This window comes from Anopheles funestus, chromosome 3RL, assembly GCF_943734845.2.
Source record: "Anopheles funestus chromosome 3RL, idAnoFuneDA-416_04, whole genome shotgun sequence".
In the NCBI taxonomy this organism is placed as follows: domain Eukaryota; kingdom Metazoa; phylum Arthropoda; class Insecta; order Diptera; family Culicidae; genus Anopheles; species Anopheles funestus.
The window spans coordinates 48,940,179-48,964,498 of NC_064599.1; the positions used below are offsets into that span (position 1 = coordinate 48,940,179).

The following is a 24,320-nucleotide window of genomic DNA, read 5'->3' on the forward strand; positions in this document are numbered from 1 at the left end:
TAAAGTCACGCCGTCGGAGAGAGTATTTTGCTACGTACCACACACATTAATAACAAAAGTAAATCCTATAAAAGGACACGAAAGACAAATCTTAACTAAGGTAGAATCAAGAAGGCAAGTTCCAATGATAACAAATCATGATCAGTATGAAGAAGAGGAAGAAGTGTATTACAAAAATCACTTTAAGGAACATATGAGATGGATTCCAGCAATAGTCAAAAAGAAAATAAGTGGTCTAAGATACTTAATAAGTCTGAATGGAGTAATACGCATGGTGCATAAAAACCAAATAAGGAAAAAGGATAGTAGGATGAGTAAGAATGTAATTGTAGTACCAACAAATGTAAATATTTCACATAAAAGGAAAAGGAGTGAATCAAGTCCTCCACCGTTAAGACGATCGAAAAGACTGGAAGGACAACCAAGATTAAAGTATCCTAGATAGAAAGTAAACTTCGTTTAAGGGGGAGAATGTAGTGTCGTAAGTGTAGGTTAGCGTATAAGCGTATAGTGTAAGCGTTAGATGTAAGTATATGTATGTATGTATTAGACTAAGAATAAAGAGTCAGTCGATAAATAGCACTCGAACGAGCAACACCTAACTCCATAATAGCACGATTCACTGTCTTGTAATACGCGTAATTACAGACCGCATGTAACAGATGATCGTAAACAAACCAACGTGACATTCGAATCGGCTCGAACTAATTGACATCTAGAGTTGCTGAATGTTCACTTGGGTTGACGGACCGCACACTAGGTGGCGCTAAATGCTAGGATTAGGTTCGGGAAAAGGTTCGTTAGGGTCATCGTTCTACCTTCGGCGAACAACCAAAATTAGTATGCCCAAATAAGGCAAAAACATTTATGCGCACGGATTATGTGTGTCCATAGGTCAAGCATAGGGCAGTAGCAATTGAGAGACGATCAGAGCAAGACCAATTTTTGAACCTCGTCCACAAAACGCTAAATAAAATTGTTCAGTAAAAAAAAATAAGGGAAGTTCGAAAATTCTTGCTAAAGTCGATTGAGAAAGTTTCGCTTTTCTCAACAGTTACACAATGCACGATTAGGAATTATATTTTTAACCAAACAAATAAAAAAATTATGGCATTAAGGAGCATAAATAACCTTGTTTCTATTAGCTACCTATAATAATTTCTTGCGCTTATTGCTCTGTTTCTTTCAATCTTTTTCGTTTTTTCTCTTCAATCGAGCTTCTTTTTTCGCTATTTGTTCAGCTTCTCGTAGCTCTTTGGCTTTTTGGCATTGCACAGCTTTAAATTTTCGTTCCTCCTGCTGCCGAACTTTTTCCTCTTCTTTCATGTTCATCTCGTGTAATCTTTCACCTGCAGTTAACACAGGATAATAACGCAATTTGAAATTGCGATGTTTCACGCTTCGGTGAGGAGTAGATGGCAAATCAAAAACTTGTGAAAGTAGCAAATTTTCACTATTTTGAGTATTACTTATAGTTTCATTTACAGATTCCTCCCTCATGAATACGACGTCGCAAAGTTATTTTGGAGAATGCTGTTCGATTCGTTCGATGGATATACTTTGATTAGATCGATTTAATCCATGATCCTGTTCGATGTCAAGGTTTTCAATAGTTAATCGTGAAGACTTAGAAGTACTGAAAGGCTGACCAGAAAAATCTGTTCCACTGGTTTCGACTTCATGGTTTTCATCTACAACATACTGATTGGTTTGTTGGCTTGATGATCCACTTAAAAGCTCTTCGTTCATGTCGCGAGGGTGTAGTTGACGCGAGTGGTCTGATTCAATAGATATGTCGATTCCCAAGTTGTTTAACTCTTCGTGTTGCAGTTTACCATTTTCGTATTGAGAGTCTATTTTTATATGTGGCTTAATGACTTCCGTGTAAAAATACTTGATACACCTTTCAGTATGCGATAGGTTCCATATATCGTTTTGCAATATTTTATGCAACGTATCTTCGCCAATCATGTCCATTGCGTGGCACAATTTGTCCACTGGGATAGACGCAAATTGTATTGGGTTTTGCGAATGTTCAGGTGTTATTGTAGCTTGATCCGTTGCATTAAAACATGCGTTTTCTACGAGGTTTTGATCATCACGATTGGACTGGAGCGGTCTTTTATTCAGGAATTTCGAAAAATCCTAATTTTCCGGGGAAAAGAGTGCAATCCTCATGCTTGGAACCCACTTTCGATACTGTTTGCTTTAATTCCATTTTTCATAGCAGTTTCCAACATTTGACCAAAAGAATTGAGTGTAAAATTTTCAGTAGGATGTTCAAAGCGCCATTTTTCCAATGAAATTCTCCAAGCATCTTAAGGTGGTTTAAACACTGCAACATCCGCTGGCTGTAGTATATGAGTTGAATTTGGATATAGTGCAATCAACATAATTCCAAGTGATTGGCAAACATCTGCAACTTCTATAGACTTATGGGATACATGGCCATCGACGAATAATATAGGAAATGTTGTACCTTCTCTAACGAGACAGGGATGAAATACTTTTTCTATATAATCTCTAAAGTTATTCGTGTCCATCCAGCCACGTTCACTTTGCCCTATACCCCATTCAGAAGGAAATCCTTGAATAATTTCTTTTCGTATTCTTTGTCCTGGTAGTATCACATGTGGATGCACCATAAAGCCATTCGCACTAAATGAAATCATTACCGTTATATTTTGTTTCGCTGGCGCTTTTTCAATTTCGTACACATTTCGAAATCCCTTTTGTGCAAGCACTTCTTTCGTTTTTGGATGCATATAGAAAGATGTTTCATCTCCATTAAAAACTCTTGAAGGGTCATTTAAAATATCCGCAAAATTGTTTTCACAGAGCCATTTGTATACTGAATCGAACCAGCTTCTGATATCAGATTCACTGACTCTGCTACTCGCTGACGAAACTGTTTCTGGTTTTCGAAAAGAAATTTCTGGGTTTCGCTTTAAAAAAGATTGAAGCCATTTCCGTCCTGTATTTTTTTAATGTAGACATTAAGCTATGACATGAACCATTTATAACAAAGAACATACCAGGCATGTTATCCTTGAATGGAGTTGTTCTTGAATCGATATTTATGAATTCTGCAATTTTTGTTAATAAATTGTTCCTTGTCACTGGAAATCCTCGTTGCTGCACTATCCAAAGTGCAATTTTTTTCACCTCATCATGCGACAAAATGGATGAGGGACCATTGGACGTTCCTGACTGCCACCGATGACTAAGGCGATATTGAATTGTTGTTCGCGGAACTTTATACTGCTTGCAGGCTTCAGATAAACTTACGTTTGAATGATTAATTAATTGAATACAATCACGAATTGCATTCTCGTCGTAGTTTTTAGTTTTATTCTTCATTTTATAAGATCGTCCACAAAAATGTGTTTCGTTTCGAGTTTCAATCTGCTATTTGATACCGAAATTACAATTCAGCCTACTAGGTCGATTTTTTTTGCTATTAAAATACACAGCATTTAACTGTCAAACATCCTCTTTCGGCATGTACCCATTTTCGGCAGCCTTTAAAGTGAAAAATAAATTATTTATCGAATTTTTAAATTTTTTTAAAAAATAGCATAAATTTTAGAATCATTTTATCATTCAGAAAAGTGCTTCATTCATTTTTTTTATGCAGTGGTTTCTTATTTTCAGTACCTGCCGAGTTATCGACTGACAGCAAATTGGACGAAATTTTGTTAACACTTTATGAAAATTGCGATATCTCTTACCGATAGACCCTTAACTTCTCTTACACTTACCCTCGATATCTCTTACACTTACCCTACTTTTCGATAGATTTCATTTACCATGTAACGTCTACAGTTACTCGTTGAGCAACTGCAACGAATCGAACGATCGTTCGTAAGTGTAGTTTTCTTTGCGGAAATGCGGTTCATAGCTCGTGTTCCTTTTAAATTGACGCCTTTAAGTACCAGAATGTTATTCTATGGTCTTTATGTATATTTCTTTTTGTTTTTCAAATATCATTTTAAAATACATTTTATATGTACATGAAAAGGTTTGTGCATAATATAAAACCGTAAGGATTTATTCTAATCATTCGGACCAGACGGTGAAAAAAATCGAGATAAACCAAACGCGTTTAACAGCTCAAGCATCTTCTTATTTTGCGTACCGCTAAATCCGCGCCTGACTAGTACCAATTCGTTTGGGAGCACGCGGCCGCTTAGTCTGCCTTTAGGAAAATCCGCCTCTGCGAAGTTGGCATTTTTACGAAGAAAGTAAAACAAAACTGGAAATAAATACTAGTATTTTCAATGATTCCCTTTCATATCAGATTTTACCTTTACTTATAGATGATTACGCCACAATTGAAGCGGTTTACATCCCAAAGCTATCTATTTTATCCCTCGGTTAATTATCTTTGTACACGTTGTGGGGACTATACAAGGTTATTTTTCAGCATTATGGAAAAATACGGAACGTACATGTCCTATTAAAAAAATATCAGAACCCGAGATTAATAAGGATTTTTATCCAGCGAAAAACTATGATAGCGTAAGGTTAAAAATTTGAAAAAATCATTCAAAAATTACTTTTTTTTTCTCTCCAATTTTGTTGAACATCACTTTTATCTACCTTTTCAACTTTTTCGGCTACTCTCAAAAAACTAGGTGTTGCAGACTGTATGAATAACATAAACCGTCACATTGACGAAAATTTGAAAATGTGGTATACATATAACATTCGTCAATGATACGATGATAGATTCACTAGAAACTATAGTTTGTGAACAATCGTTCGTCAGAAACAGCACCTATATCTATCAATTTACTCCTGCACAATGGTCTTGGCTCCGTCAGAATTGCGCACAAAAATTCTAATACAATCGCCAAAATAGGAAAAATTGAAATATGGAAGAATTTGATAGAAGCCTACGGGCCGCGGAAAACGCGTATAACTTGTGTTGTGAATACCATACTTTTATACGGTTGACTACAGACGACCCGCTGAAGACGTGGTACCGCGGAAAACGCGTATGCGAGCGTACACACACAACGCCCCCGCCCTGGCCACGTCCACAAGTAACTTCGTAGAAAGCCGAAACAAACCCTCTATGCTTACAGCACGCTTAAGCAAAACAACGCTTTACCGATTGCTACCCCGAATGCAGCGTACGTGGCATTCTAATGCGGATCGCAGGTATAATTTAATATTTCCCGAACCCTCTTTCGCTTCGCGATTTGTGAACGCGTCCAGGGCAGGATCCAATTTTTTTGAAATTTTGTATGACTTTGGCTTTTTTGGACGTCTCATGAGCCGTCATGTGTACGTCGCCTATAACTATCATTGTCAAAACAGCACTTCGGTTCGACTCGGCTCGGATCGGCTCGGTACGAGTCGGCTGTCAACAATGAAATGTCATCAAACGCGGTACTGCGGAAACGCAAAATTGTTGAACATCTACAACTCTGCGGAACTGCACCCGCGTTTGGAGGAGCGTCGATTTGTCAGCTGTTATAAAAGAATGGTATTGACCTGTTACTGTCATAAAAGTATGGTATTGACAACACAAGGTATACGCGTTTTCCGCGGTACCGCGTCTTCCGCGGCCCGTCTGTAGTCGACCTTAGAAAGTTCCGTTTGAGGCGCCCTGGCCGTCTCTTACATCCAGGTTTCATGATGTGCCATTGTAGAATCGATCACGGAAAAGGAATATTTTAATATTTTCGGAGCGTAGGACATGTATTCCGTTTTCTACAACCAAAAAATATAGAAAATTGTTGAATAAAATGTCTAAGAAATTTCTAAAATTCCTCACACCTTAACGACAACGAATGAGATCAGTTTAACGCCGTATATTAATGGGTGTTTTCACTGTTTTTCAAAATTGAAAGTGCCCAATGGTGGCCCGGTTGCCCGGTCCTGGTAATATTATTACTATCTTTAATTGCTATTGCCTTTTCGCTGGACAGGTATTACCTGGTATCGATTGTACTCTCATTCCTTTTTTAAATTTACTGCAACTTGAAGAGGTCTTGGCCAACCATTCTTGCCTTCCCTTTGCTTTATTTACCCGTAGCGAGACAGTCAGACCTGCGTACGGGGGTTTGGCTTGGATGGGATTTGATCTTCGGTCCTGTGATGTGGTGCCGCTACCATTCATCAATTCCCGCTCAGAAATTTAAAAATGTCAAATCTTTGTGCAATTGCTTCAAAATAATATTCTGGTGGTAAAATACGGTCATTTTGCTTTCTTGAATACTTTCACTTGGCCAACACACTCAGGAAACCGAACCACTTGTACCATTTTTTGAGCCAGCCTACTACGGAATATTTAGCTTCGTCCTACCGTAAAACATCCTTTTGAGGTGAAAATACCGTCGGGATGTTTGGCATAACGGTCGCTGCTGGTGGATTCAGTATTGGGGTTGGACTTCTTGGATCGGAATACTGAATGCTAGATGTTAAAGGAATGTTCCATGTATCCATTAGCAAATCTAATGCAACCTTTGGATTCGCATCATGTGTAACCCTCTCATTGTCTCTTGCTCGCTTGCGCAACTGGTTAATATGGGATCGAATTATCCGTTCTTTAGTCCTTATTTTGTACATGACTCTACCTATGCTTCCTACAACAGTACCTGGTACCCATTCCCAACTATTAGGTTTAAACAACTTAGCATATACTGGAGCACCGTTTTGAAATCCTCTTCTTGTTCCATGCTGACTTCCTAACAAAGGGGTTGGTACGGGATGTAATAACTCTAAGCATTTAGGTATTGGCCTTCCAAACATTAGCTTTGCTGGTGTACTGTTTTCTAATTGTGCGTTTGGTGTTGAGCGATATGTTTGAAGGAAAATATCTAAGGCCTCCTGTATTCCCAGTCCATTGTATGTGATTTTCTTGATTGCCCTTTTAAACGTGTCAACAAAACGCTCGGCTTGGCCATTGGACTGTGGGTGCTGTAGTAATATGATTTATGCCGTTCTTTAGACAAAATTCCTTAAATTCTGAGCTAACAAACTGTGTGCCGTTATCGCTGATGATAGTAACAGGCACTCCGAAACGTGCAAAAATCGATCTCAATATTGCTATGGTTGCTACTGACGTGGTGCTGGACGTTTTGATGATCTCGGACCATTTCATAAACGCATCGACTACTACCAAGAAATACTCGCCGTTTAAAGGTCCTGCGTAGTCGATGTGGACCCGTTGCCAAGGCGTACTAACTTTGGGCCACGGTGCTGGAGCTGAGTGTGGTGGAGACTTTGCTGCGACGGCACAGGCTGGACAAGTCGCAACAACATCCTGTACGTCATTATCGAGGGATGGCCAGTAAACGTAACATCTGGCTAGCGCCTTCATCCGTTGAATGCCTGGATGCCCTCGGTGGAGTTGCGTCAAAAATCTGGCACGAAGCTTTGCAGGGATCACCAATCTCTCCCCGAACAAAATGCAGCCGTCTACCTTAGACAAGCCTTCCTTCCGATGATGGAATCGTGCCGACCCGAAAGATGCGTTACGGGGCCATCCGTCCGTTACATAATGACTGAGTTTTCTTAACAATGTATCTTCTTGTGTAGCTTTCTGCACATCTACAAAGGTCAGAGGAAATGAATTAATGGCTTGCACTGCTACGAACCTTAAATCATCCTCCAAACTCAAATTAGAGATGATGTAGTCCGATTCCGGCTTAGCGTAGTCCCTGATCAGTCGAGACAGGACGCGTCGGCGTTTCCAAACAATCCAGTAGGCACGTACTCTATTGAAAAGTCGTACAACTGTAACGTCAAGGCAAACCTCTGCAGGCGGTTCGCTGTGTAGACTGGACTGCCCTTTTTCGATCCAAAAATACGAAGCAGGGGCCGGTGATCGGTTTGCAGATGGAAGTGTCGGCCGTACAGCATCTTGTGAAATTTTGTGACGGCGAAAACGATGGCTAATCCTTCACGATCTATTTGGCTGTAGTTCTGTTCAGCTTTTGATAAGGCCCGTGAAGCATGTTGAACTACCTTCACTGATCCGTCCGGAAACTTGTGGCTGATCGTTGCCCCAAGTCCCACGGATGATGCATCCGCTGCGACAATGATGTCTGCTGCCGGATCGTAATGCGTAAGAAGCAGCTTTGATGAAAGGATCTCTTTGAACGTGCGAAATGGCTTTTCGCATTGTTGATTCCAAGTGAATTTGCCGTCGTTCTTTAACAGATTGTCCAGCGGGTAACGAAGGTTGCGCATTTTTGGGACAAACTTTCCATAATAGTTGACCGCTCCCAAAAATGAGCGAACACCACTCACGTCTGTTGGTGCAGGCAGGTTGAGGATTGCTGCTATTTTTGCCGGGTTTGGTTTTAATCCATTACGGTCGACGATCCCAAATACTCGATGCTTTTATTTTTGAAGGCACATTTTTCCTCTCGAATTGTGAACCCATAATCTTGTATTCTATGCAGTAGTCTGGACAAATGATCGTCGTGCTCTTTGCTTGTTCTGCCTCCAACTACCACATCATCCATGTATCCGCAAGCTCCCTTTAAACCGGCCAACATAGCGTCCATAATTTGTTGAAATGCTGCGGGCGCTATTTTCACTCCAGGCGGCAGTCTGTTATATAAATACAAGCCACGATGAGTGTTGATGGTTAGTAGTGGCCGATACTGTTCCTCGATTTCTACTTGCAGAAAAGCGTCCGAAAGATCGATTTTGCTGAAATATTCGCAATGGGCTAATTTTGCGAGTATGTCTTCCGGTACTGGTAGTGGATGTTCGTGTGATTTTAGAGCCGAATTTAGTCCAGTGGAATAGTCGCCACAGATACGAATGGTGCCATTTGCTTTGCGAACTACCACTATTGGAGCTGCCCATTCTGAATAGTCGGTAGGTGTAATAATACCTGCTTTTTCTAACCGATCTAGCTCCTGGTCCACTGTTTCTTGCATCGCGTATGCTACTGGTCTTTTTGGGCTGAAAACTGGTCGACAGTCGTGCTTTAAATGAAGCTGCACTTGAGCCTTAGTGCATAGCCCCGTTCCACTAAAAACTGCTGGAAACTGCTGCTGTATGCTACTGGGTATAGCTGCTACACTACAAATCTTGTTACAAAAACTGTCCATTGGGATTGAACCAAGATTAAAAAGCTCGATGAAATCTGCTCCCAGTAGCGATATGTCTACCGTCACTACTCGGATTGTAGCCGTCTTCGTAAAGCTTCCGATCTTGATGTTGGCCTGAAACTCTCCACATATCTACAATCCTGCTCCTGTAGCGGTTTTAGCTTGAACTGCAGGTTGAGTCAATGGTGGTTTTACGATACGCTGCCACAATTGCCGGTTGATGATCGAAATATCGGAACCCGTATCTAGCTGAAGCTCAGCGGGAGTTTCATTAATCGCCAGCTTTACGTACTTGCGGCGCCCACGAACACTGCACACGTTGACTGTGATGACACGCAAGTTGGCTTGATGCTTTCCTTGAAATCTTCGCTGATGTTTGTGGCGATTTGTTCTGTTAAGCTGCGGGGCCACGACAGTTGAGGATTCCCTCAGAACTCAAAACCTCAGGAACTCATGAGTGATTTTGAGGGATTTGCGTTTTGAGGAAAACCTGGCCGATCTACAAAAACCTCAAAAACTTTTTGAGACTTTTTTTGAGGAATCGTTTTGACAGTTCCGATGCCTCTGCCGTTCAGAATGTAAACAAAACATATTTTTGTTTGAGATTTTTTTCAATAAAAGTACACTTTTCTTGTGCCATTGTTAATGCAAATATCTATTGAAGAACTAAAATTAACATTAATTATAATTTAACACCGTATATGTGTGTTAATTTTTTTTGTTTTTTTCGACGGTAAATTGTTCATTTGTTGCACAGTGTGTGACACAATTTATGTATACGTTTTAATTTAAAAACTAAACTTTATATGCGAAAGACTATCCTTGAATTTCGTTCTTTTGATTGATAAAATGTTTAAATACTTTCTTTTCTTTAAAATAACATTTTATTGACCATATTTTCCATTAAATTGATCAAAAAACGCCTTTAAACAAAGTTCACAATTACATGAAATACGTAGCATTTGTCAAACACTGTTTGTTGTCGCTGACGGAAAGAGAGGCAGCATGAGTGATTGTTGACCAAAATTGAGGAAAACCTCAAACGGCCACGGCAACACTGGTTTTGAGACGTTTTTTGAGGGATTTGAGTGACTGAGGAAGTTTGAGGGAAAGTCTCAACTGTCGTGGCCCCGCAGCTTTACAGTGGCCCTCTCGATGACCCGTTCGACCACAATCACGACACTTATGCGATTTGTAGTGCTCCGCATAACCAACATGGGTCTGTCGGTTTGTCCTTTCTGTTGTATTGCTGATGATGATTTTGCCGCTGCTGATGCTCTTGTCGATGACCTTGTTGATGCTGTTGGTTAAATCGAGACGCTGGCCGCTGGTGTTGTATTGCCAACACTTTTTCATCCTTGGCAGCAAGCAAGGTGGTGTCTTGCTTAATACTTGCAATGTATTGGCAATCTGCTGCAAGTTCTTCTAGGTTCGACACCTTTGCCTTCTCGATTGCTGCTAATGCTCTGGTTCGTAATTCGGTGTCTGCCTCTTCCTTCATGCCACATACGAACGCAAGGCATTTAAATTGATCTACAGTCATGCCAGCTAACTGAAAATTCTCGCATGCTCGATTTACCCTTGCAGCGTATTCCAAAATATCCTCTCCGACTGCTTTTTTTGTTTGCATACACTTGTAGCGCTTGTTTAACAGTGACTCGACTTTCCCGAAGATGAGCTTCAATTTATCTACTGTCTGTTTGAAAGACAAATCTCGGGGTAAGGTTGGCAGAATGAAGTTTGTAAACCTTTGATGCTCAGTCGGTCCTAATTTGCGCAAAAGCAGCCTGCTTTTGGTCACGTCGTCCAGTCGGGAAGTCTCGCTGGTGAAACGGGCCTCATAGCGTGAATACCTCATTTCAAATGTGAAGGCTGACTCGGGCTCGAACCGGAACTCGGTGATGCTGCTTGCTAGCCATTCAATAAGCTGTTCAGTGCAGTTATTCTGTGCGGGAGGTGGGTGCGGTGTTTGTGTTGCTGGTTGTGGATTCTGCTGCGTGAATTGAGCCATAAATGCTTGTTGCTGTGCCAATTGCTGTCGCATAAGTTGTAGCATTTCCAAAATGATGGTACCTTCTCCCGATGATGCCGAAAATGCTGACGCCGATGATGACGCTTGTGCAGCATTTTGCGATGGCCGTTGGTGCAAATTATGTGGCGCTTGCTGGTGAGGGAAAATAGCGGCTGTATTAAATAATTCCGATATTCGTCGCTGTTCATCCGATGATGGATCTCCTGCTGGTTTGCTCATCCTGCGTCGTTTCCTCGAAGACGGAATTTTTAACACACAAAACTCGGACGCGCTGAGCCGATCCTCGGTCAGTGCCCTACGTCACTCGCGCACACGTCCTGCTTATGACGATCGCTCGTCATAGCTGAGTGGCTGTCAGTGCGTGGTTCCGACAACACAGGGTGCACCATAACAAAATGCAAAACGTTCTTCGCCGAACTTCAATCGCTTTTCCAAAATTTTGTTATGTTCCTGCATGGCTTCCAATTGACGTTCGGTTCTTGTTTTTAACCTTCTCTTCCTCGTGCGGTGCATTACAGAAGATTGTTCTACAGTCTGTTCGTCCGCATTTTGTTGGTCGAAAGATTCAGGAACGTTCACGGCAACTGAGGAGGTCTGGCTCATAGGTTCCAAGGAGGTATCGTGATGGCTAATAGATTCAGGTTCATCTTGAATATTTAAGTATGGGACAGCGCTTTGTTCCGAGTTAGATGGTAGTAGTAAATTTTCATTCTGTGGATTTTGTGCCTGTGAAACATTTGGCTTTGATGGTAAGGTTCCAAATGCAGATATATTCAGCGCTCCAGCAGATTGATTCATTTCCATTAGCTCTAACACACGGGATTTTATATCGTTAAAGCTTTTAATATTGTACGGCCAACCACCAGTTGCTCGGTACTCTATATTGTTATTAGCTAGTTTCCTCTTTAACGAACATTTAAAATTTTCTGTCTTATTAGGTCTATTAGCTTAGGAATGTTTTGCTTCTCAAACTCCGTATATATTTTTGAGTGTCGTTTAAGGAAACAAAACCAGATGCCATGCAGTTGGTTGCTCTCAATACTTACGGTATCCATTTCAAATAAGTGCTCTTGCTTTTTACTTCTTTGTGTATCAGCGAATTTTTGTTACTAATGACAATGGTCATTGACCACTATTTGACACTTCCACCTGGATTATACACTTGGTTTCTTGCGTTTAAACTTGGTTCCAAGCGTTTTCCGTACCGTACCGTATTTCCGCAAAGAAAATTCCACTCCGCACGATCGTTCGATTCGCTGCAGTTGCTCAATGAGTAACTGTAGACATTACATGGTTAATGAAATCTTTCGAAAAATGCGCTTTCAATAAAGCCGTCGTTTTTGTTCTAGTAGAACATTTTGTATTGTTGAAAATGAGAATGACTGAGAATGAAAATGTGAATGACTAAAATGAACTAATGACTCCTGAAATGAACTTTTAAATAATTAAAATGAATTGAAACGAGGGGAAATCAGTTCATTAATGAACGATTTTACACAACGAACAATTGCTTCTTAGCAATCAGCAGAAACACGGGTTTACGGTAAATCTGAAGAAAAGCCAGTTCATGAAAACGAATGTAGAATGCCTGGGCGTCGAACTTTCAAAAAACGATATCCAACCCGGAACGGAGAAATGTAGAGCAATAACAGAGTTCCCCACTCCCAATGAAGTGCAAAGATTCCTCGGGCTGGCAGGATATTTCAGAAAGTTTTTAGAGGGATTCAGCATCATAGCAAGACCGTTGCACGCGCTAACTAGAAACGAAACTGATTTTAAATGGGGCAAACAAGAGGAATAGGCATTTCGAATCCTGAAAGATAAACTAACAGAAAGATCCTTACTGGCCTTATATGATCGGGAAGCGAATGTAGAGTTACATATGGATGCTTCCAAGGAAGGGTTGGCAGGAATATTGATGATCGAGAACGCGGGACAATGGAAACCGGTTAGCTTTTTTAGCCGAAAAACAACTGATTTAGAAAGCAGTTATCATAGCTTCGATTTAGAAGTTTTAGCGGTAGTAGCCAGTGTAGAAAGATTTCGACAGTATCTGCTTGGGCGACCCTTTGTGGTAAAAACGGATTGTACCGCGGTGAGGGACACATACGCCAAACGCGAAATGAACGCTAGGATTGCAAGATGATTCCTAAAACTACAAGAGTACAACTTCCGCATTGCGCATAGAGTAGGGAAGAGCATGGGTCACGTACCCAAGCAAAAAGTTTCGACTTGTCAAGAGCAAATGACAGAACGTCTCCCTCTAAAAAATATTCCGTGCCTGCTCGCACTGACACTGAGCGAAAGATGGTCAGAAAGCTCGTGTCGAGTCTGATACAGCGTTTTACGATTTTTTTTTTAATGATTGAACTCAACGCTTTTGCCATTGATCTCAACATTTTCGGTTTTGATGTCAACTCTATAGTGGACTTACTTACACACACAGCCACATTCTCAACACCTTGTGTGTGGATGTCAACTCATGCCGCTTCAATCTAATAGACGTCAAATTGGAGCCCGTTTGTTTTGATTTTGTAAACAGTTTAGGTGAAACGGTTCAAAGCGGAACAGAAAAATTTACAAATTTAAATAGTCCCAACAGTATCGATCGGAAAAAGAAGTAAATTTTGAATAAAATTTACATTTTACAAACATGTACAATAATGTAATGATTTTTGCATTCATGCCAAGCGGTAGCGAAGACGATTACAATTTGACGTCTATTAGATTGAAGCGGTATGAGTTGACATCCACACACAAGGTGTTGAGAATGTGGCTGTATGTGTAAGTAAGTCCACTATAGAGTTGACATCAAAACCGAAAATGTTGAGATCAATGGCAAAAGCGTTGAGTTCAATCGTAAAACGCTGTAAGTTTTCTCATGCTGTTCGCTTCTCTTGGGTTATGCACTCTTGCTCGTACTCACGCTCGTTCTACCGTCGATACAAAAGTGTACAATCCGTGCAGTTGTCAGACTGCTCCAAACACCAACAAGAACAACAAATGCATTGATTTACAACAACACATCGAAGCTACTCGCGTTGTTCGCGGGATCGTATACAGAATCGCTGTACGTTTGCTTTCCTAATTTTTATCATTATTATTAACATAATTATTAGTTCATATTATGAGAGGCGAATGCACCAAGACATCATACAAAAATAAAACAACAGCAAACATGATCGAAGCCACTTTATGTTACTGTTTTCTACCACGATTTTGTTGTGAGCTAATAGACGTTTTGGGCGTTGGAATCCGATTTGATTATACGACCGTGAAATAAAGAACCACCAAAGTACTAGTTCGTCATATGCTCACACTGTAGAATTATCCCAACATTTGTATCATGTGTATACGTCGTATCATATGCATGGAAGCTGTTGATGATAAAACAGTCGTGAGTAGTCAAAAACTGGTACGTTCGTACAGCTTCACACGGTTGTGGAATAATACTCATAATATACTGAACAATAATATTAAAACAACATTGAAAGTCATTGTGAATTGAAATATCTACACACAGCTATGTTGTGTTAATGTAGCTCTTTTTAAGTTTCATAACATATTTTGGAACACGTTACAGCTTTCTTCGTGTTGTGAAAGATAAACAGTTCTATCAATTTAATATGAATAACAATTCCGTTTGCATTTCTCTTAATACAAATCGATTGCGTGGCCGATGTTCCGCGAAGCATTCTTCTAATGCTTGCCTTTGCCGGCCAGAGTTGCTGATCACAACATTTCATTTGCCCTCGATCCTTTCATTTAATTGCTCATTGCATTGGATTGCATTGCACCAGCTAAGCCCGTGGCCAAACTGTTTCTGTAGGATGCGACCGTAGCGATACTTCCTGGAAAACTAATATTAAGTGCAAAACATATCACAACACAGCTGAACGTAACACACGGAACATTCTCTAGCGTTCCCTTCTTACCAGCGCAATCGATGCCGTGCAAAAGATGCTCAGGCACTTTAAATAAAAGGCGCATGTAGAAATTCAAACGCAATGAAACATTTAACATCGCACTGTACATGAACGTACTTCGCGACATCTGTAATGATCCTATTCAGTATCAAGCAATAGCCAAGAATATGTACGATTGATAATGTTCTGGTACGGCTTTGCATATTAGATGTCACGAAAGCCTACGAAAAAAGGTATGTTTATTTTAACAACAAACCCATACATAATTCAACAAATATCATTGTAAAATCGTCACACTAAAGCTACGTAAAAACGGTCCGTGTGCGAGGATCGCCATTCTATGTTGAAAAATAAAAACACTCGTACAACAAACACCAACCTAAAAATCATTATTGCTCAGATCAGTCCACAACATTTTGATGCATCGCGCACGAACCATCACCAACAAAAGAACCATAACAGAACAGCTGATAGTATTTCGTTCGAGGCACTGCACGTAGAACAAAACTTGGTCCGTATCAATCCTTTTGGCGCCAAATTGTTGGTACCATCGGTTCGCGGACGCTTGAAACACCACGGTAAATTGCCTCCAAATGTAAGTCTGGGATTGATTCCCGATATTTCCTACCATTACCCGACAGACAAAGAGACCTCAAATTTGAGAGAATGACGGTAAAATTCTCTCAAATTTGAGAAAATTACGGTAAAAGATCAAGAAGAACATGGAAAACGACGGCGAAACCCGAAAAAAAGCATGAAACCCTTGATTGTGTGTGTGAGCCGACAGAGTTTGTTGAAGCTAGAATTGTTTCCATCTCGTTCTGACCTACATTGTTATCCTGCGTCCTTACTCTAGCGTTCATCCCACACTGTGACGAGCTCAGTTTGCTGTGCGCTAAGTCCAGGGTGGACGTGTTGTGGGACTTAGCAAATTTTATATTTGTTTGTGCGTGAATGATGCGCGGAAGTTTGCAAGTATGCGCGATTGCTTTGTGCAGTGCAATATGCTGACCAGTATTGTGATTTATGTAGAGTTGATGTGCCTTTTTATGCCATTAACGTGTGGTGTTAGTTTTTTCCCTACACTCCGTGCTTGCTTCGGCAAGCGCATTGAAATGTAGTGAGGGAAAAAACTTTCGGTGCATGTTGTGGAAACTTCTTCCCCTTTTTTCACGACTATGAATTCTGTTGGTGCTGTGTTTGGTGTGTGAATGTTTATGCGTGTATTTTGGTGACAAATAGTGTCAAACATATTGTACGCGTTGGTACAGGATAGTGTTTTCGTCTTCCTTTTGTGCTTCTTTTGTGCTGCGTCATTCGCCGTGCGCACACTGTAATCCTGTGTGCAGTGAAGGATCGTTTTTTCTTCTTGCGCTGTTTGCCGCATCGTACGCGCACCCTAATCCAGTGTGCAGTGAAGGATCGTGTTTTTGTCGTCCTCTTCGGTGTTGTTCGTGTGTCGTCGTGTTTGCCATGCAGCGAAGCATGCGACATGACACACACTGTTACACGTCTTACACTATAATTGTAGAGCGGTGCTACAGCCCCGCCTACTTAAAAATCATGTAAAAGCTCAAAAAATCAAAAACAGAACGAGAGGTCGCGATACGTTTTTGAATACGGGCGCGCGAGAGGCACATAGGGTTTTCCGATTCGAGCAGTGGCTTCGCGTCAAGTAGTTTAAATGCCCATATTTTGCTATACGGGTACTATCTTTACAGAAAACACACATGGGCGAGCTGGCAATATCACTCCAGTATATGACTATCATACTTACCCTTGCGCACATCGCGCGAGGATACCCTAACCTTGAAATAATAGTACGGTCTAAATCCTATACCACTAGTCAAAACGAAACAAACCGACAAGCCAAAGGCAGAACGAACGAACGAACGCGATGCAAGACACACCAGCGCAGAACAGAACTCGCGAATCGAACAAATACTAGAATTAGCAGGAGCAAGCAAGAGAAAAAAAAGACGGTCGATCGCCACACATAAAAAAAATAATGTGGCAACGGCTGTGACAAGCTTTTTTGCTTTGAATTTGAAATTGAGCTTTTTGCTAGACATCCGCACGATGACAGCAAAAATCCTGCAGTCCTCCTGCTGTTTGGACGAGACTGACTGATTGTCGGAACAAATAGCGGAAAACGTTTCGGTATACGAAAAATAGGACGCAACTTTTGCCGAAACTCATACAAAACGTCAGATTGGGGTAGATGCCCTCAGTCGCGGTGCAGTTGAATCACCCAAGGCGGAGCTAACAGTGGGTTCTATGATACCTTAAGTTAGAAAGCTAAAATTTTTAGCCCGGATCTGTCAAAACATCGAGCAGAATCGAGCGGGAAATTGCCAGCAGGACATATCGTCATGCAAGGATTCCTCAAGGACCTAGCATTTTGACATAAAGAAGTACATTAGGCTGCAGTTTTGTAGAACCGCGTTTTAACGAAACAGGAATTACAGCTTCGAAATGTAGGTCGAAATATAGGCATAGCACAAGTAAAAATTTGTATTATTTTTCATAAAAAGCTTAACATAATTTAACTTATGTAATTTCATTGTTGTTTTCTAATGAAATTCTAATGTTGAAATTCTAATTCAATCACTATTTACCCGAATCAAATGTGGCCTAACCTGTTTCAGACGAGAAAAATGCCTTGTTTTGACATTTGTCGAGTAGCTGATCGAAACTAACATTAGAAAAATTTACTAATCAGAAATACGCAGGCTTATTTTGCTGAGCTGTTTGTATGGAAAGCATGCAGCAAATAAGCCGCCAAACGTCAAAGTCCATATGAAAAAAACTAGTGGAAGGTATCGTAGACCCCAGTGACAGAAAAAATATTAGCGATAGAAGTAGATATTGAGGATTTTCTGGCATCTATGCAGAAACAGGATGAAAAGAAAGCTAGCATCATGAAAAGATTACAAAACCCAGTCACCAATAATGCAGAAAAACAAATCCACGATAATTATAGGGTGAAGCAACAGAGGCTTATGAGAAAGATAAAGGGGGAATTAAAGTGGGTAGTACCGGTCAGAGTGCGATGGAGGATAGTACGCGCATACCATGACGAAATGGGACACTTCGAAGTAGATCGAGTACTAGAAACGCTAAGGAAAAGGTTCTGGTTCCCGAAGATGCGAAAATACGTACAGGGGTACATAGAAGCATGCCCGAAGTGTGCGTATAATAAAAAGAAGACAGGGCGACCAGAAGGGTATATGCACCCAATACCAAAGGAGCCAGTACCGTTCCATACAGTACACATGGACCATTTAGGTCCTTTCGTGAAATCAGATAGGGGGAACCAATACTTACTCGTAATGATATGCGGGTACTCGAAGTTTGCGATACTGAAAGCAGTGAGTTCAACAAAAACAGGGCTAGTAATGCGGTTTTTGGAAGAAGTAGCGGCAAATTTTGGAACACCAAGCAGGATAATCACGGATAGGGGTACGGCTTTCACATCAAAAATATTCGAGGAGTACTGTGTGGCAAACGCAAGCCAACACGTGAAAGTAGCAGTAGGTACACCGCGAGCAAACGGAGGTAGATCGAGTCAATAGGACTATACTGACAGCACTGAGATGCTCTATAGAAGAAGACAGCCAAAGATAGGATGAAAAGTTACCACAAATACAATGGTCTTTGAATAATACACAAAACGCCACAATGAAGCGAAGCCCAAGTGAATTAGTCATGGCTTACTGCCCCAGGGACGTACACCAAAATATCATCGCGTTAATACTCCACGACGCGGACGATAATAGGACGCAAGGAGTAGACGAAGTAAGGCGCAAAGTCATAGAGAAAACGATAAGGGAACAACAAAAGCAAAAAAGAGACAGTAGGAAGTTGCAGGTGAAATATATAGGGGACCGTATCGGATCGTAGAGAAATTGCCAAACGACCGATACGTAATCGAAGACATACCAGGAGCCCAAAGAATCCAGCGACCCCTAAGAACGGTATACGCAGTCGACAGAATAAAGCGATGGGGAAAACACTCAGTGTTAGAAACAGATGAGATCGATGACGGCTACATGTACAAGGAGATCGCCGGGGACAGCGATATAAATGTGGTGTCCGATTGTAATCAGTATTTTCGAAACCCACAGGAGTAATAGTTAGTTAGGATAGGATAGTTCCATCTTATCCACTCAGTATGCCTGTGCGGTTGCGGCACCGCATGGTTTGGAAGTGCTAGGGATCTGTGTATCTGTGTTCTTTGCGTTAGTCGCCTTAGTGCTGGAAATATTGTTTTCTGTGTTGGTTGTGTTTGTTTCTGTGCGTTTGTTGATCTTTTCTTTGCGGATTTTTTATCTGTAGGTTTGGTTTCTGTTATACATAGTGTGTGGATTTTCTTTTTATTTTATGGTTTTGGTCTCTTGTTGAGTCGGGAATACTGTGTGTGCGTACGATCTGTCGTTTGAGGTATAAATTCTGGGTATAGCCGGACATTGACTCCGTCTGATTTTTTTGGTTTCTGCGTACGATATACGGTTAATTGTTTTGATGTACGGATCAATCCTCTCAGAGGATACCATCCAAAAATGATCGAGCTAGACAGCTGAGCAGATTTAAATGATATAATGGCCGTTTTCGTGTTTACGAGTTCGTTTCCCTTTTTTCTTTTCATGATGACTACCTCATGGTATCTTTCTGGCCTGCTAGTCCAGTTAGCACTTCGCTTTCTGTTAGGAACTCCAAATCGGGGCTCCTTATAATTCCCTTCGTGATGTTTAGTGTCGGATGTTCATAAATGTTTACCTTTTTTCCTTGGGCTCTTTCCGGTATTGACTCAATCAGTTTCAGCCTGTTGGCCTGTTTTTCGTTTTTGACCTTGATTAGTAGCTTCCCTCCCTTAGCTTCCTTACTGATTCAGGGTCACCATTGATGTTGCTGTGGATGATTTTTTGCATAAGGAAAGGATTGCATCTTCTCAAATCCTTATCTTCGCACGTCGATTCCATCACCATAAAGAGCGATCCCTTTGGCCGTTCACTTGCGATTAGTATCGTGTTTTTATTTTTTCTCCTCGCCCCATTTTTCTCCTCGGTTCACTAAACTCCCCTAATGTTTCAAAATAATTTCTGAGGGGAATTCCCCCTCAGGGGTCCACGACCCCCATCTCTATTACGTTTCTAGACCTTTTCGTTTTTTTTTGCACCAAACTTATAAAAATTGGCCTAACTTCTTTAAAAGGAAAAACTATTCCGTGTGGTGATCCCAGGAACGGAGCGCGAATCGCGTTGCCTTTCGTTGAATCGATTCAAGCCGCGCCAAGCCCCGGATAGATGCAGGCCACCATTCTATGCTTGCATACTCCATCAGCGAACGAATCAACGAGCAGTACAGAGTCTTGGCACATAACGGATCATTAAGCTCACGAGTCATATTAGCGACCAGTCCTAATAGCAGGCTGCAATTCGCAACGACATGGTCAAGCTGTTGCTCGAAGGAGAGTTTGGATTACGGATTTATTGATGGATTTTAGCATTGTCCGCGTAAAGGAGGTGATTAGCTTCAAGAAGCACCGTCGATAAGTCGTTGATGAACAGTATGAACAGCAGTGGCCCTAAGTTGCTGCCCATAGCATTGGCAACCGACGTGGTGCTAACTACTGGAAGCATTGGGCGAAGCGTATCGGTAGGCGTATTGATAAGTGCGGTAGATACTGCGTTGGAATCTGTGGGGTAATCTGGTAAGGTGGTAGCGAGAATTCCGTTGTATCGAATAGCCGTTGGATTTGCGTTTACAGGGTTTACCGCTCCTATTCGACGTTGTTGCAAGCACTACCGTCATCGCCTCATTTATTTCCGTCACTTTTGCACAACATTTCGTCACTCGCGCACTATGGCCGTCATCGCATGAAACCAATTCGTAATCAAAGCAATCTCAATTGACACTGCTGTCAATTTGACGGAATGTTTATATTTGTGTATATTTAGTGCGTATCTCAATGGGACCAGAATTTGTACCATAGGACAAATGTTTAACATAAAAAGAACGACTGTTGTTGCGTCCAGCAACAAAGATTGCGTCCAGCAATCACAAATTTCTTTCCCTTTAATGTTTACTCGCGACACGCAGTTTTCTTTAACTCTAATATATTGCACACGTGTATTTTGTGTGTTAGTGTGGTGTGTGGATTGTGTGTGGTGTGGTGTGGTGTTAAAAAAACCTCTGCCTTGTCTTGTTACTGAGTCGCTAGGGAAAGAGCCCTGGCGCCAGCTTCGGTGGGCTTTTATTCAGCGGCACTCATCTCGCTCAGCCGAATATCCTCGCTTAACCGAAGCTCCTCACTCAGCCGAAATCGCTATCTAGCGTCATCTAGCGGGAACTCATCTATCTAGCGAAAGTTCAATTGAACCGTTTTGCAGAACAACTGTACATACAATCATAAAACAATATCAGGAAAAGGAAGTAATTGAAGCAGATGGAAGAGATGGTGCTAAAAAAGCGAAAGAAATTAAATGCGGAGCAAATAGCACAAATACAATACAATACAATACAATACAAATACAAGTACAATCGTGGATTGATGCTGACTGTACAATTTCCTTAAAAAAATAGTTCAGAAAGCTCAGGAGGAATTTGGAACAAACGTATCTGTAAGCACCATAGCCCGCGTTATAAAACGTTTTAGTTACACCTTAAGACGAGTGCACAAAGTACCGGACCGTAGGAATATTGAAACTACAATTGAGATACGCAGAAACTATGCAAGTGAATTTCCATCTCTTCTTGGTTTATATTCAGAATCCGGAGTTATTTTTATAGACGAGGTAGGGTTTAATGTAAGCATGCGAGAAAGTAGGGGCAGGTCAAAAATTGGAACCCCGGCAATACAAAAAGTAGCTGCTATATGATCCCGAAACTTGTCTATAGTTTGTGGCATGCATCGGCATATTGCATGGCATATTGCACTATTTTGTTAAACATAGAGCCATTGATAAGGAACTATTCATAGAATTCATTCAAGGTTTAAAAGGAAAGCTCATCGAAAACAACATTGACAAGACAGTCATTGTTACGTTTATTGTTCAACAGGTGTTTTGAGTGTGAGCGGGGTGATGCGAACACTAAAACTCGTCCTGTCTCCTCGGTGGTTGGATGGAAAAGAGGCTGATCGCTTGACGCAGCGCACGCACATTTCATTAACCGGATGCGTGTCCTGACGTTTTATCATCCAACGCACGTTTACAGGCGTAGGTGCAAGCGTTAGCGCCAACAGTCATGATAATGGACAATGTAGCTTTTCACAAATCGTTGAAAGTCTAGGAAGCAATCGAACAAGGTCAAAATACTAAAGTTTTATTTTTGCCACCATACAGTCCATTTCTAAATCCTATTGAGAATTTATTTTCAAAAAGGAAATGTATAACAAGACGAACAAATCCAGCAAATGAGGCCGAATTAATTCAAGCGATGGAGAATGGAGCAAGTACGATTACAGCTGTAGATTGTGGAGATAATTTCCACCATATGTGGTCATATATTCCTCGTTGCTTAAACAATGAATGAATAAATTGCTAGTTAAAGAATTAGTTGTAATGTATAAGAAAATTATAAGTACAAGCAAATTATGTAATCCTCAAGTAGATCTGTTAGATGTTCAGCAAAAATTCAATTATTTTGTATTCAGGCACAATGTTACTAATGGGCGGTCCGGTGGTGCATATGATGAACGGCGCCAGTCCACACGGCCGGACCGGGTTCAAATCCCATCCGGACCGTCCCCCCGTAGCAAGGACTGACTATCCGGCTACGTGGTAAAATAAGTCTAGTAAGCCAGAAATGGCCGGCGTGACCCGTAAGGTCGTTAAGCCAAGAAGAAGAAGTTACTAATGTACAGGTATAGGCAACAGATCTGGGAAATTTAATTGAATTGTTATGTTTGAAATTAATTGTTACATGAGAATTTGTCTGTAAAAGCTCTAGCAATTAATTAAATACATATGTATATATAATTGACTGAATTGTTCCTTGTAAGCCATGCAACTGAATTACATGCAAAAATAAATTTAAAAAAAAATTAAGAGATTTCAACATTCCAAAGTACCACTATAATGTTTTTGTTTTGTTAATTACTTTCAGATAATATCCTATTTACATGAGATTCTACTTGCATTACCACCTCCCTAGCTCATTCTTGATCAATTATAGAGTGACAAATAATACAATGTTTTCGATTTACGGTGAGTAATGTTTATGAATAATGCTTACGGTATATGTTTGTAATTGTTGTGGTTACTTTTTTTTAATATTTAGAGATATCATATCTAATATAAGATACAGCAGCTTGGAAAACGTTGTAGACACCGTAAGTCACTGTTTGGAGAAGACCAGTGGAAGCTATGAGGTAATGATTAAAACACAATTAAATATATTCTACGTTGTTAATTATTGCTCATAATTTTAAAACAAAGCAATCGTAAAAGAAAATCACCTGTGTTGTAGGCGGTACAGTGATCATTAAAGACTTGTTACAGAAGAACTATTGTAGTATCACAGTTCTATTGTGACAATTGGAGATGCAATACCAACGTGCTATTTGATTGAGGTAAGTTTTGTTTTGTGTAGTAATATAAACTTGTTATTTATTTATTGCTCATTGTAATTTCAACATTTCAACATTATTCAACATTTCGTGACTTTAATTGTGTAGTATTTTATCAAATAACATTTTTGGCGTTTCAAAATTATCGTTGAATTTTCATTGAAGTTCTTTTTGTTGGTGTAATCACCTGCTGTAGGTTATGCTTATCATTTATGCCTCGCATTTACTTTACAACGCAACCGGGAACGATCCTGATGGCATTTTTTGGTTCTGTGTTATGACATGGAATCCGTAACCACATACCACAAATGGAACTTTTATTCAAGTTACGATGTTTCAAGAGGCCGACCACCAGGATAAATAAAATAAAAAATAAGCTAAATGTTTCAAGAGGTTGTGAAATATCCTGAAAATGTTGGAAATATGTTCTTTTGATACGTTCAGATTTTTTTTTATATTAATGGTCTATTTACATTCATTTTTATAGGTGGTAGAATATCAGATACACTTCCACAGAGCACGCTTATGACAAATAGTGTAGAGTAAATTATCTGCTGCTCATGTAACTAAGGCATATATGCTACATCGTGTCCGGTTTCGTGTGGTATATTTCGATCTCTCTAGGGTAAGCGTGGACTTGTGCATTTAGTTTAATATTACATCGTTCCTTACTGATTTAACACTGAGTAGTACAAGTTTCTGAATTTCCA

At 40.5% G+C, this 24,320-nt stretch overlaps 2 protein-coding genes across 2 annotated transcripts; both read right to left on the minus strand.

The window, feature by feature from the left end:
* Positions 1–1,062: 1,062 nt before the first annotated feature.
* On the minus strand, positions 1,063–2,854 carry LOC125769465 (uncharacterized). The gene is given in 2 exon segments (XM_049438198.1): positions 1,063–1,515; positions 2,181–2,854. Coding segments are annotated over 2 exon segments (915 nt in total). The 5' UTR covers positions 2,766–2,854; the 3' UTR covers positions 1,063–1,185.
* A 5,440-nt stretch (positions 2,855–8,294) lies between these two features.
* On the minus strand, positions 8,295–9,411 carry LOC125769672 (uncharacterized protein K02A2.6-like). The gene has a single exon (XM_049438479.1). The coding sequence runs from the start codon at positions 9,078–9,080 to the stop codon at positions 8,319–8,321; it is 762 nt and encodes a 253-aa protein (XP_049294436.1). The 5' UTR covers positions 9,081–9,411; the 3' UTR covers positions 8,295–8,318.
* Positions 9,412–24,320: the final 14,909 nt, after the last annotated feature.

Coding starts and splice junctions, on each gene's coding strand:
- LOC125769672 (XM_049438479.1), bottom strand. CDS start 9,080: ATGGACAGTTTTTGTAACAAGATTTGTAGTGTAGCAGCTATACCCAGT.